Genomic DNA, 14,922 nt, shown 5'->3' with positions numbered 1-14,922 from the left:
TGCTTTGCAGTTTTGTTTTTTTAGTGAGCTTTCATGGGAGTTATTTTCCACTGTGTTCTGTAGGTGCTGGGGGCACATATTTGTAGGGTGAGTACAGTGACAGTTAGTTATAGAAAATAAGGACTACCACACACGTGAAGAGCTCACTTGTTACAAATCAGACATTAAGTTTTAAACTACAGGAGTTGATTATAATGTCATTAGAGAGAGAGTATTTTAATTTCTTACATGACTATAGCATTCTAATATTTGTATGTATTTATGTGCTCAAATCACTTTCAGGAATTCATGAAGCTCAATAGTCCACATCAGAATAAGAACTGTTTGAACAATTTTGACCTTTCAGAATACAGACAGATTCTTAGTGATGTGGCTATAAGAATATATCATCGGTTCATTGTTGTCATGGAAAATAACATCCAACCAATAATAGGTAAGAAAAAATTGATGACCAAAAAATATTTATGGTACCACTGAAACCTGAAAACCACAAATCCTGTAGGGGGCGCCCGGATCCCCCTCTCTTGATCTTGGCTCAGGTCATGATCGCACAGTTGGTGAGATGGAGTAATTTCAAAGAATATAATTTTAAAGCCAGAAAATTTTAACTGTGTAAATGTCTAATTTTTAATTATTTAATTGTTTGAAACAATTACTTATCTAAAAGTATGTGGTTTGTCATTTCCAAAGGGAAAGACAAGGAAGACCTGGTAATCCTGGATCAGTACCAAGCACTTTTGAAATCTTAAAGTCCCACTCAAATTCTTGTATGCTTTCTTCAACTTTCTGAAACTTAAGCACTTCAGACTTTAAATGGTACAGACCACGAGTTGTCTGGTTAATGTGCTCCCTTTCTGGTTAATGTGAAGCTGAAAGAAGAAGTGTTCCAAGCCTCCGAGCCTGGTTGTGCACGGCCGTTTGCTCTGTCCACCTCCTATCCCTGGTGCTCCCCAGCTCTTGATTTTTTTGCTTTCCCCATCAGAGCTGCATCCACTGCCAACTCCTGCAGAAAATGTCCCAGCTCCTGGAACAGACCCAAGAGAGCAGTGGACAATGTTCTCTGGTTGTCCCTACCGTGTGTGCAAGAAATGTGTGTGCTTTCCTTTCCAGTGCCAGGCATGCTGGAGTCCGAGAGCCTGCAGGGCATCTCTGGCCTGAAGCCCACAGGCTTCCGGAAGCGGTCATCTAGCATAGACGACACGGACGCCTACACCATGACCTCTGTCCTGCAGCAGCTGAGCTACTTCTACAGCACCATGTGCCAGAACGGCCTGGACCCTGAGCTGGTGAGGCAGGCAGTGAAGCAGCTCTTCTTCTTGATCGGGGCCGTCACTCTGAACAGCCTCTTCCTGCGCAAGGACATGTGCTCCTGCAGAAAAGGGATGCAGATCAGGTAAAACCCGTAATTCACCACTTATACTGAGAGGCACCTGGAAGAGATGCTCTTCACGTCTGGGGCCACACACTCCTGCTTCCTCCACGTGAGCTGCGCTGCTGGGAGTGGGGGGCGTGCAGGAGGACTCTTAGCTTGGGGATGTCTGTGGTCAGGTGGCGGCCCCTCCTCCTGTCACTGTGCACCAGGCTACCTCCACACTTAGGCCCAGGGCCTTTAGTGGTTAAAGACTAGTAACTAGTAATTGTAGATTTTAAATTCTGGCCTGGGTGCTTATCATACACTCAGCCAGTATTTACTGAACTTCACCTCTGTGAATAGCACTGCCTGGTGGAAGACACAGGAAACAAAGGAGAGAGCAGTTTGATCCCTGCCCTTTAGAAACTCACAGTAGCCAGATAACAATTCAAGGCAAGTGTGATTAAGTCACAAATAAGTGCTGCAGAGAAGAGAGATTATCAAGGACAGAAAAGTTAAGCCTGAGAGCTATGCACTGAGTGATTTAAAACAGGAGAAGAACGTTCCAGGCAGGAGAAATGAGGCTTGCGGGCAAAGGCATAGCGGTGGAACTGAGGAGGACCTGTCCTCAGGCGACACTGGAGATAGCTCTGTCTAGATTAAGCAGAGGTTGGTTTGGGAGCAGCCGGACCAGCAGGCTGAGGACAGGGTCATCCATGGTTTTGAGGTGTATCCACCTTCACTTCTCTCTTAGATGAGGAATCACAAACCATGAGCCATTGTTTGAATTAATGGTGTCACGTGATTAGAGAACACATAAAATAGGTTAGATATTTAGGATTTTTTTATAATTTGTGCAGGGATTTGATACCCATATGTGACATGAAAGCCTGAAGTCATGTTGCTAATATCTTAAGCCAAGAAGTAAATAGACATCCATTAAACCTTTTCAGCATTAATGAAACTTGGGATTGGACATCCCCTCAAGTCAAGCTGGCAAATTCCCATGACACCAGGTTGAGGTTTTCAGATAAGAAGGAGTATTCCTGTGGTACCTGGGTGGCTCAGTCAGTTGAGCATCTGACTCTTGATTTCAGCTGAGGTCATGATCTCATGATTGTGAGAGGGAGCCCCGTGTCTGGCTCAACACTCATGGCACAGAACCTGCCTGGGATTTTCTCTCCCTCCCTCTCTCTGCCCCTCTGTCTCCCACTCTCAAAGTAATTAAGTAAACCTTTAAAAAAAAAAGAAGGAGTATTCCCAAGGACTGGCCTTTCTGGATCTTTCTCTCTTCATTGAGAAAGGAAAGGATTCTGTTTATTTCACAAGCTCCAAGCAGAAGCCCTGTCGGCCTCTGAGGTAAGATTCAACCCTATTTAAAGTGAACTCATAAACGTAAATGTGTCATTAGAGCCTTGGCTAAGCCATTCTCATTCCTTCCGTGAGTTGTCCATGAGTGAGGACGGTCACGAAGAGATGCGTGACTCCAGATCCTGTAACAACTGCTCAGAGGAGAGGCAACATCTGTCCCCATAGGCACTCAGTGCTTTTTCCTTTCAGCAATTGAAAGTGGACATCTGGGAAGTAATTCCTTTACGGCACTTTGCTCTGAGTAGTACATGCATTTGACAGGGATTCATTCATTCGGGTATTTATTAAGCCACTAGCATAGCAAGGCCCATAAGGAGATGAGGTAGCTTTACAATGAAAACACAAGCAACAAAATAATAAAACATGAATTCAAGTAGAAAATCAAGACCCAAAGGAAAAAAATAGCAAACCATGGACAGAGTAGCTTGAACAGTTTGTGGGGGCTTTCTGGCTGGAAGGACAAAAAGCAAATGTTATCATCAGTTCTTTGGTCTCACTGAGTGTGGTGAGGCCAGTGTGCTCAGCGAAGATGTAAAGATTTTCCGAGTACCTGTTTTTTTGTTCCTAGTCATGAAATATAAAATATGATATCATGTGGAACTTTATCTCACAATCTCCACAGTAGCATTTTTACAGCAAAATGCATTGTGGCTGCTTTGCCCAGTGGCCTTTGATAAAAGCCAACGTACGATGTGTGGAGACAGTTCTGTTAGGAATCAGAATAATGTGACCCAAGCACATACATTGCTTGCTGCACTGAGGGATTTGCAAAGAATATGAAAGGCATTGATTTGGGTGTTAAAGGACGGGCAGAATTTCAGCAGACCAGGACTTAGAGGAATGAACACAGGTTCACTGAAGAAAACTGATGGTGGGTATTAATAGTTCCCTTTGAATGGAGGGCCGGATTGTTACAGAGAGACGCGGAATGCCACTCTCCAGGGTGAGCAGTGTGAGCTTCGGTCCCTGCAGTGGCGGCCACCATACGTTGTTTGTCTGTTTGTTTGTTTCCCCCAGAAGGCTTTAAACTATTAATTCATTTCCTCTGATAGTTTTTGGACTATTCAGATTACACATTTCATCTTAGGTGGATTTTTTAAAGGAATTGTCCACTCAAAATTGTTGTGTTTATGTGCACAGACTATTAACAATATTTTCTTATTATTTTAGTTTCTGCAGAATTTGTAATGGTATCCACCCCCTTCCATTCCTAGATTGGCGATCTGTGTCTTCTCTTTTTCCCTTGATCCATCTTGCTAGAAGTTTATCAATTTTACTGATCTTTTTCAAATAAGCAGTTTTTGCTTTTATTGATTTTTCCCTATTTTAAAAAATCTAATTGATTTCTGTTACCGTCTTTATTATTTCATACCTTCTGCTTACTTTGGACTTATTTTGCTCTTATTTTTCTAGTTTCTTAAGGGAAAAATCACTGGTTATTGACTTTAAGACCTCTTTTTTATAACATAAGCGTTTAATGCTATGAATTTCTCTCTAAGCGCTAACTTTATCCCACAAATTTGAAGCTGTTGTATTTTCATCTTTGTTGAGTTGAAAAATAGTTTCTAATTTCTCTGGACTCTTACTCTTTGCCCTGTGGATTATTTAGAAGTATGTTGCTTTTTTTTTCCCAGCTGCTCAGGGACTTTCTTTCTACCTGTCCATTACTGACATTTTGTTTGATTCCATATGATCAAAGATCATATTCCATCAGGCACACTCTTGGAAACAGAAGGTACAATGATGACTGCCAGAGGCTGAGGGGACAGGGAAAAGAGGGAGTGTTGTTCAGAGGATATAGAATTTCAGGTCTGCAAGATGAAAAAGTTCTAGGGATCTATTGTACCACGTGGTACATACAGTTAACACTACTATACTGTGCACTTAAAAATGGTTAAGATGGTGGGGCACCTGGGTGGCTCAGTCGTTTAAGCATCTGACTCTTGGTTTCAGCTCAGATCATGATCTCATGGTTTGTGAGTTCGAGTCCTATATCAGGCTCTGTACTGACAGGATGGATCCTGCTTGGGATTTGGTCTCCCTCTCTCTCTCACTGCCTCTCCCCTGCTCACTATTGCCCTCTCTCTGTCTCTCTCAGAAATAAATAAACATTTAAAAATTTTTAAACATTAAGATGGTAAATTTTATGGGTTTTTTATCATAATAAAAAATATTTTCAAGCTGCACACAGGTTGAAATATACCATAGATTAAGACATCAGAGTCATTAACCATCCCACTTTGAGAATTGCCCAGGTTTATTTGTTAAATAAAAACTTTTAAATATTTTTACATTAAAATTTTTTTGTATAATTTCAATTCTTTTTAAAATTGTGAAGATTTGCTTTTATCCCCAGAAAATGATCTGTTTTTGTGAATGTTCCATGTGCAGCTGAATATATATTCTGCTGTGTTTAGGTGGAATGTCTTACAAATGCCAATTAGACCCAGTTTGTTGATGGTGTTTTTCAGTTCTATATTCTTGCTGACTTTCTATTAATTCTGTTGATTACTGAGAGGAGTGTTGAAGTCTCCATCTGTAATTATGAAGCTGTATGTTATTTCCGTTTGTCAGTTTTTCCTTCATGTATTTTTTTAATTGTTTATGTTTATTTAATTTATTATTATTATTATTTTTAATTAGTTTATTGTCAAATTAGTTTCCATACAACACCCAGTGCTCTTCCCCACAAGTGCCCTCCTCCCTCACCACCACCTCTTTCCCCCCTCCCCCTTCAGCCCTCAGTTCGTTTTCAGTATTCAATAGTCTCTCAAGTTTTGCCTCCCTCTCTCCTTCATGTATTTTGAAGCTCTGTTTTTAGGTATGTGCGCATTAAGAATTGTTATGCTTTATTGGTGAGTTGGCCATCCTAACATTATGTAGGGTCCTTCTTTATCCCTCTAATGGTAATCTTCACTGCTCTGAAATCTACTTTGTGTGAAAGCCTACTTTTTCTTTTGATTAGTGTTCTCATAGTGTATCTTTTTTCATCCTTTTACTTTTAACCTATCTGTGTCATATTTGAAGTGACTTACTTTACTGTGCAGTTGGGGGATGGGGTAGAAGGAGATAGACAGAGAATCATAAGCAGGCTCCACAGTCAGCACAGAGGCCAATGCAGAGCCTGATCCCATGACCCTGGGATCATAACCTGAGCCAAAATCAAGAGTCAGACGCTCAACCAACTGAGCCACCCAGTTGCCCCTAAAATAACTTTCTTATAGGCAGTGTCCATTTGGGTCTTGTTTTGTTTTGTTTTGGATTTTTTAAAGTGAGTCTGACAGTCTGTGCTTCTTAATTGGAGTGTTTAGACCATTTCAATTTAATGTAATTATTGATATGTTTAGATTTAAGTCTACCATTTTATTATTTTCAATTTATTCCTTCTGGTTTTTATTTCTCTGACTTCCTTTCTCTGCCTTCTTTTGGGTTCTTTGAATATTTTTTACCCTTGTAGATTTATCGACTGTGTTTTTACTGTGTATCTTTGTGTTTTTAGTGATTGTTCTAGGGATTACAGTATGTATACTTAACTTCTTCAGTCTATTTAGAATCATTACCTGAACCACGTCAAGTGGAATGTGGGAAGCTGACCACTACGTAGTCTCTTTTCCCCTTTCCACGTTTTACATGTTATGTCTACATAACCAAAAACTGTGCCAGATACTTTTTATTTGAAACTATCTAAGATATTTTAAGGAACTAAATAGAAGCATCGTCTATTATATTTACTCACATATTTACAATCTCAGCTACTCCATTTCTAAGGTTCCAAGTCTTATTTTTTTCCTCCAAATCTCAATTTGATAACATTTCCTTTCTGCCTGAAGAGGTTCTGTCAGTAGGTCCTTGTGCAGCAGGTTCACTGGCTATACTTAGTTTTCTATCATCTGAAAATGCCTTCTTTTCACCTTCATTCCTGAAGTATATTTTTGTGGGATATAGAATTCTAGGTTGACTATTTTTTTCATCATTTTAAAAACGTTTCAATTTTTCTGGCCTCCATGGTTTCTGATGAGAAATGCAAGCTAATTTGATTTATTGTTTCCCTACAAGTAATGCAGTTTGTCTCAGATTGCTTTCAAGATTTTTTTTCTTTGTCTTTACTTTTCCACAATTCACTTAGGATGTTTCTAAGTGTGGATTTCTTAGAGTTTAACCTTTTTGAGATTCCCTGAGCTTTTTGAATCTGTAGGCTTGTATATCTCACTAAATCTGGGATATTTTAAGCCATTTCTTCAAATGTTTTGTCTGCATCTTAATTTCTCCTTTCCTCTGGAACTTCAATAACACAAATATTAAACCTTTCATTATTATCCCATGGGTCCATAAGGTTCTGGGTTTTTTTTTTCAGTTCCCCTCCCCTCTGTATTTTTTAGATTAAAGAATCTCTTATTGACCCATTCAAGTTCACAGATTCTTTCCTCTGCCATCTCTATTCTCCTATTGAGCCCATTAAAAGAATTATTTTTATTTTTGTTATGAGATTTTTCACCTCTAAAATTTTCATTTGGTTTTTCTTTATATCATCTATTTCTTTTCTGAGACTTTCTATCATTCCATTTATTTCAAGAAAGTTTGTCTTCACTTTTTGGAGCATTTTTGTGACAGCTTCTTTAAAGTCTTTGTCAAAAAATTCCTAGTGTGTGTCATCTCAGAATTGACACCTGCTGATTGTCTTGTTTGATGCAAATTGAGGTTTTCCTGGTTCTTCATATGCCAAGTAATTTTGAATTGTATCCTGGACACTTTTAATATTATACTATGAGATTGTACATCTTCCAGTGTTATGGAGAATTTTGGTATTTTTATCAGTAATCACCCATTTGAGTTCAGCTTCAAGTTCTGATCATCCTTTGTGGCTCTTGTTTTCCAGATCAGTTTTCAAAGTCTTTGTAATACTATTTGGTTCTGTCTCATGCACGACACACAGTGGTCAGTCTGAAACTTGCATGGTGCTCTGTCCCATAGTTTAGTCCTCAAAGTCTATGTGTGCTTTTGAGGGTCAGATCCATGCACGAGCCCAGAGGTGTACCAAGGAGTTCATAAACAATTTTAAGGGATTGCTTTCTCAGGTTTCTCCTTCTCCCTCCCCTGATACTTTCCAGATTGCAGGGAATCCCTCTTTGGCCCTCCAGGCAGAAAATTGGGGCTTTATTTACTTCACTGTGTGGTGTACTTCCTGTGAATGTCTTCATCTGAGGCTAAGTGGTGGCACAACAGAACAATGGGGGTTCCCCTCATTGTCTTGAACCACAGTTGCTCCATTTGGAGAAGATTTTTCTGCCTGAGAATTCTAGCTTCCTCCTGGACCCCACGGCCACCACTGCTACCATGATGAAATTGTTTGGGGCTTAACCATGAAAGAACAAAGAAAAATGAGAAAAGAGAAAAACAGGATTTCCACCCTCTCAGGAGCATTAATGCACCACTTCTCAGCCCCTCCAGCCAGACCTAGAGGCCTCCTTCTGGAGCTCTTTGTTGTCATCAGTACCCACTTCTGAGTTTTTAGGCTGCTTTGAGGTCAGGCTAATGAATAGCAGATGGAATAAGCTGGCAAAGTGATTACGCATTTGGCAATACTCAAATAGTGGTCTTCCCCAGTCTACCTGGTACTTTTTACTTTTCAGAGTCCTCAAATAGCTGCTTCAAAGCATTCCATCAAGCTTTTATAGCTGCATTCAGTGGGAGGGGCAAGGTGGAATGTGTTCTTACCAAGAATCAGAACTCCACCACTGATTTCTCCCCCCTTTTTAAAAATTGAGGTATAATTAACATACAGTGTTATATTAGTTTCAGGTAGTATAGTGATTCAACAGCTGTACATTACTTAGTGCTCATCAGGATAAGTCTTCTGTTAATCCCTTTATCTGTTTCTCCCATCCTCCCACCAACCTCCCCTCTGATAACCACCAGTTTGTTCTCAGTATTTAAGAATCTGGGGGGGGGGGGGTTGATTTGCTTCTTTTCTCCTTCATTTGTTTTGTTTCTTAAATTCCACATGTCAGTGAAATCATATGGTATTTGTCTTTCTTTGACTTATTTCACTTAGCATTATACCCACTAGGTCCATCCATGTTGTTGCAAGTGTAAAGATCTGGTTATTTTTTATAGCTGAGTAACATTCCATTGTACATATATACCACATTCTTTATCCATTCATCTGTGGGCCAGATATACACCTGGGTTGCTTCCATATCTTGACTATTATAAATAATGCTTTAACAAACATATCAGTGCATATATCTTTTTAAATTAGTATTTTTATTTCCTTTGGGTAAATACCCAGTAGTGGAATTACTGAATCATATTCCACCACTGATTTTTAATTGGGAGAATTAACATGCTCAAGATCCAGATTAAGGAAGGACTGTAGGAGAACTAAACAGGATGGATTAGAAGGGATGAGATGGGAGGCCCAATAGGAATCTATTCCAATAAGAACTCAAAACTAGTGGGACAAAATTGACAGAGCAAAAAGGAGGAAACCAGTGTAAGAGATGGTGTCTCATATCACTACATCCCTAAGGAATTCGTCAATGCAGCATTATTGTCCCAGTGTTATAATCAAAGACCCACATAGAGAGTTGCTAATTTGTTTAATATAATTTATTGTCAAACTGGCTTACATACAACACCCAGTGCTCATCTCAACAAGAGGGAGTTGATAATTTAAAAGGTCAGAGGTAGAAATGACCTTAGAGACTACCTAGTTCAACACTCAGGTTTTTTTAAGTTTATTTATTTAAGTAATCTCTACACCAAACGTGGGGCATGAACCCATGGCCCTGAAACAAAGAGTCACATGTTCCTCCGATTGAGCCAGCCAGGTGCCCCCGTTCAATTTTTTAAAACAGCATCATTGATAGATAATTTACGCACCACAAAGTTTATCCATTCTGTAAACCATATCCATGTAGTTCAATGGATTTTGATATATTTACAGAGTTGGGAAAACATCACAGTAATGTGATTTTAAAATATTTCCACCACTCCAGAAAGAAACCTTATATGTATTAGCAGCCATTCTTATCCCCTACCACATCCCCCCTCCCCAGGTCCCTCTCCCTTGGCCTAGGCAACCACAAACATATTTTCCTTCCCTATAGGTTAGCCTGTTCTGGACACTTTTATAAATGGAATCATAAAATGTGATGTCTTTTCTTCCTTATAGATACTTTTTAAGTGTCTGTATTTATTTTGAGAGAGACAGAGACAGTACAAGTGAGGGACAAGCAGAGAGAGGGAGTTAGAGAATCCCAAGCAGGCTCCATACTTCAGCATGGGGTCTGACATGGGGCTCATGCTCACTGAACTGTGAGATCACAACCTGAGCTGAAACCAAGAGTCAGATGCTTAACCAACTGAGCCGCCCAGGAGCCCCAAATGTGATATCTTTTGTAACTGGCTTCTTGCACTTAGCATAAAGTTTTACCACTCATCCATGTGGTAGCATGTATCAATACCTCATTCCTTTTTATTGCTGAATGATATTCCATTGAATGGACATACCACCATTTGTATATCCATCAGTTGGTGGACATTTGGGTTGTTTTCATTTTTTGGCTATTATGAATAATGCTGCAGTGAACATTTGTGCACAGTTTTTTATGTGGACATGTTTTCTGTTCTCTTGAGTGTTAGAAGTAGAGTTGCCAAGTCATATGGCAGTTCTGAGTTTTACATTTTGAGGAACTTCCAAACTGTTTTCCTTAGTAGTTTTACCATTTTACATTCCTTCCAGCAGTATATGAGGGTTCTCAACATTCTCATTTACCCAGACAGGTTGAGTAACTTTCCACGTTCCCACAGTAGATGAGTGGGACTAAAACCCATGCCTCTTAACACAGAAATGTATGATAAATACTGACAGAAACAAGAATAAATGCCCCAGTGGACTGAATGCCTTCTACCAATTGAAAATTTTCTGCCAAGGGGCACCTGGGTGGCTCAGTTGACTAAGCATCTGACTTCAGCTCAGGTCATGATCTTGCGGTTTGTGAGTTCGAGCCCCGTGTTGGGCTCTGTGCTGACAGCTCAGAGCTTGGAGCCTGCTTCAGATTCTCTGTCTCTCCCTCTCCCTGCCCCTCCCATGCTCATGCTCTGTCTCTCAATAATAGAAAAAATTTTAAAGTAATTAAAAAAAGAAAAATTTCCACCAAATTAGGAAAATAAATCAGTTTTTTATACCAATGTAAATCTTCAAATATCACTGTGATTATTTCCTCTGATAGATTTTCAAATCCATTATTAAGGGTATTTTAATAGATTACTGTATAAATTATTGCAGTTGCTACTTTGCTCAGATTTTCCCTGAAGTTTATTGCTGTTATGGCCCCTCACCCCAGACCATCAAGATCCTTAGAATCGTGGATCACAAGAGCTGATCATCTGGTCCAACCCCGTCATGCTGGACTGGGGTCGAAGGCTCTCCGTGAACTGGGGTACCCTCTCAGCACACCCTGGGGGACTCAGCACCCTCCCCTGATGCATTCTTAGTGGATCACCCCCTGTTCTCTGCTTCTCTGGCTCTACTTCAGGTGCAACATCAGCTACTTAGAAGAATGGCTTAAAGATAAGAACTTGCAAAACAGCTTGGCCAAGGAAACTTTGGAACCTCTCTCTCAGGCAGCCTGGTTGCTTCAGGTCAAGAAGACCACAGACAGCGATGCCAAGGAGATCTATGAGCGCTGTACCTCACTGTCTGCTGTGCAGGTGACCTCAGTGGCTGAGTGTGTCCCTGATATTCACCCATAGGTCATGTCATCGGTGTCCCACTTTCTGGCTTAGCCAGCCTAAGGTGTCTGAGGTTCTGTGTGCTCTTTGAGACGCACATGTATCATTCATGGACCACTCTCTTATCTAAAAAACATTTATTTGATACTAACTTAGGACTTAAAAACACACAAGTGCATATGATACATTCCCTGCACACAAAACACAGAGCTATATGTATGGAAAGGAGGAGGGGGAAAAGAAGGAGGCTGGATCACATGGTTTCTAGAGCCAAATCACCGTGTTAAAGAACTGTGTGTGGTTCCCAACAGTTCCCAAACCATTGGAATCATTACTTCATGGACAGACTTGTCCTTTCTCAGGGCCTAACACCATCTTATGTGCTGTTTGCAGATCATAAAGATTCTTAATTCATACACACCTATAGATGACTTCGAGAAAAGAGTGACTCCTTCCTTCGTTCGCAAAGTGCAGGTAAGATCCTTAAGGATGTGCCTTTTAATTTTCCATATACAAAATTGATATTGAGGACTTCCTGAGGGCCTCGGTTGGTTGAGCATCTGACTCTTGATTTTAGCTTAGATCATGGCACCTGGGTCATGGGATGGAGCCTTGCACTGGGCTCTGTGCTGAGTGTAGGGTCTGCTTAAGATTATTCCTCTCTCTCTCCCTCTGCCCCTCTCCCCTACTCACACTCTCTCTCTAAAATAAAATTTTAAAAAAAAAAGAAAAAAGAAATTGATATTGAATTAACACTATGGAAATCTAAGATTAAAGAACATTTACCAAACATGAAAATGAAAGGCATTTAACAAGAGCAGCAGGAATTTTCCCTGTCAAATACCCCATTTTTTTCAGAGCCCATTTTAGCCTCACTGGGAAGGGAATGAAAGGACCCAAATCACCACTCACCTGCTGTGTTCTTTCAGTGTGTCTTGTTTATTATCAGCCTTCTTATCAGTCTGTGCAAGAGAGCAGAGGCTGAATGGAAACAGAGAGTCTTGTGTACCCATTTTTTTCTTATTTTAATCCCTGAAGTTTCTTCCCCAATCAACTGGAGTGTTGGTTCTCACAGTTTAGTTCAAGGATCTTGGAGACCCTTTCCGAGAGCCTGCAGTCTTTTCTTTAAAAACATATGTGTGAGGCAGACTTTTCTTCATAAACTTCTACCAAAATAACATGTCACCGCGGGTTGAATGTAGAAGTGGACACAAGGTTCTACCTGTCATATTATGTCAGGCATTAAAAATATTTACAAAAATATAAAACAATACTGCCTTCTCATTTTTTTTGTTTTCAAAAATAGTTATTTTTCAATACATGTTTACATGTATTGGGTTTGTTCTTTGGGGTCCTTAATAATCTTAAAACAAATTTTTTTAATGTTTATTTATTTTTGAGAGAAAGACAGAGCATGAGCAGGAGAGAGGCAGAGAGAGAGAGCGAGACCCAGAATACGAAGCAGGCCCCAGGCTCTGAGCTGTCAGCACAGAGCCTGATGTGGGGCTTGAACTCACAAATTGTGAGATCATGGCCTGAACTGAAGATGGGACGCTTAACCAACTGAGCCACTCAGGCACCCTGGGATCTTCAATAATCTTCAAAGGGTACGAAGGGGTCTTGGGGCACCTGGGTGGCTGAGTTGGTTAAACATTTGACTCTATCTCAGCTCAGGTCTTGATCTCAGGGTCATGAATTCAGGCTCCATATTGGGCTCCATGCTGGCCATGGAGTCTACTTTTAATAATAATAATAATAATAAATAAAAAGTAGACTTTATTTTTAAAATTTTTTAATGTTTACCTAATTTTGAGAGAGACAGAGCAGGAGTTGAGGAGGGGCAGAGAGAGAGGGAGACACAGAATCTGAAGCAGGCTCCAGGCTCTGAGCTAGCTGTCAGCACAGAGCCCGATGTGGGGCTCGAACCCACAAACCGTGAGATCATGACCTGAGCTGAAGTCAGCTGCCTAACCAACTGAGCCACCCAGGCGCCCCAAAAGTAAAGTAAAAAAATATACAAAGGGGTCTTGGGACCAAAATGTTCACAAACTACTGAACTAAAAAAAGAAGGATAACCGCTGTAAGATTTAATACCTCAGATCAACTCGTGTTTGGGCTCAGAATTATGCCACAAGAGTGGATAAGAATAGAAAACAGATCCATTCACAGTCAGTCCATCCTGTGGGAAATTAGCTTCTGAGGTGAAACAGAGCACTGAAGTAAATATTCATGAGAGCGACTGGAAATCCTGCGTGGACCGTGTCACCACGGGGCTGTGTTGCTAAAAGGCTCTTTTGTGTATTGTCTCACATGATTTTGAAAGGAGCTTTTCAGTGAAGCTGGAGTTGGGTTTTCCTCACTCTAGACTTCTAAGGAGTCATAAAGCATAATGCGATGGTTCCCTTACTCATTTTTCTTCTGGTTCTAATTTCAGGCTCTCCTAAATAGCCGGGAGGATTCATCACAGCTGATGTTGGATACAAAATATCTCTTTCAAGTTACCTTTCCGTTTACCCCCTCTCCCCACGCTCTGGAAATGATCCAGATCCCCAGCAGTTTTAAGCTAGGCTTTCTCAATAGACTGTAGCAGGAGAAAAGAGAGGAAGTGCACTTTTCCCTCAGAAGCTAAATGAAGGTCAAATATGAGGGATGTGGTTTATTAATTGGAACTGGAAATGCTCTGGAATGTGATGTAAAGAAGAAAATAAGAATTCTCCAAGATGGGCCACATCTTCTCTTGTTCCCAGTGACAGTGCTGCCATTGTCACTTTGTAAGAGTTAACACACACCAGCTGGGTTTGGAAAGGCCATGTCTACCTTCAGAATCACAGGCAGCTTTTACTAGAATTCCTGGAAAGCGCATATTGTCTTCCAGGTGCTTTTTGGCTAGATCTGTTTTGTGACAGGGATCCCTTCAAAGGGAGTATGATCTGGGGACACAGTGCCCCCTAAATTTACTAATGGTCGTGTGAAGCCCAGGTACATTTATGGAGCCACCAGTGGGTTCCAGGGCTGAGTCTTCCAGGAAATAATCCCATTCGGCCACAATGTCCTGTCCAAATTCCTCTCACCCTCTGCCTCCCGCCCAGGGTGGGTGAGGTGATGTTCACTGACTTTCACTAGAAATGCTCCTGCATGAAAAATATGAAAAAATATTTATTATCGCAAACCCCTCTAGTTTTTAAGCAAATAATCAGTCTAGAATGAATCATATGAAGTATTTTATGTATATATCTATCGAAAATGAATATATTACTAAAATTAATTGCCATGCCATTTACCACCTCTTCTGAAGAAACATTTCTTTACATTTTTTCTGCCAACATATTGGCTATAATTTTTCATTGTTCAATATCTTTTGTGCAACCTCTTCTTCAAAAACTAAGTTTCGGAGCGCCTGGGTGGCTCAGTCAGTTGAGTGTCCGACTTTGGCTCAGGTCATGATCTCACAGTTTGTGAGTTTC

The 14,922-nt window shown here is 40.4% G+C and overlaps 1 protein-coding gene across 1 annotated transcript in view; it reads left to right on the top strand.

Moving 5' to 3' along the window:
- MYO5C (myosin VC) overlaps nucleotides 1-14,922 on the top strand; it is a 98,956-nt gene extending 84,034 nt beyond the window's left edge. Inside the window, exons 37-41 of the mRNA XM_029950728.1 lie at nucleotides 283-433; nucleotides 1,111-1,393; nucleotides 11,263-11,437; nucleotides 11,852-11,932; nucleotides 13,893-14,922. Coding sequence (XP_029806588.1) covers nucleotides 283-433; nucleotides 1,111-1,393; nucleotides 11,263-11,437; nucleotides 11,852-11,932; nucleotides 13,893-14,045 — 843 coding nt within the window. The 3' untranslated portion in view covers nucleotides 14,046-14,922. The remainder of the gene's footprint in view (nucleotides 1-282; nucleotides 434-1,110; nucleotides 1,394-11,262; nucleotides 11,438-11,851; nucleotides 11,933-13,892) is intronic.

This window comes from Suricata suricatta, chromosome 9 (assembly GCF_006229205.1).
Source record: "Suricata suricatta isolate VVHF042 chromosome 9, meerkat_22Aug2017_6uvM2_HiC, whole genome shotgun sequence".
Taxonomy (NCBI): Eukaryota; Metazoa; Chordata; class Mammalia; order Carnivora; family Herpestidae; genus Suricata; species Suricata suricatta.
This window is presented reverse-complemented; position numbering and strand designations above follow the sequence as displayed.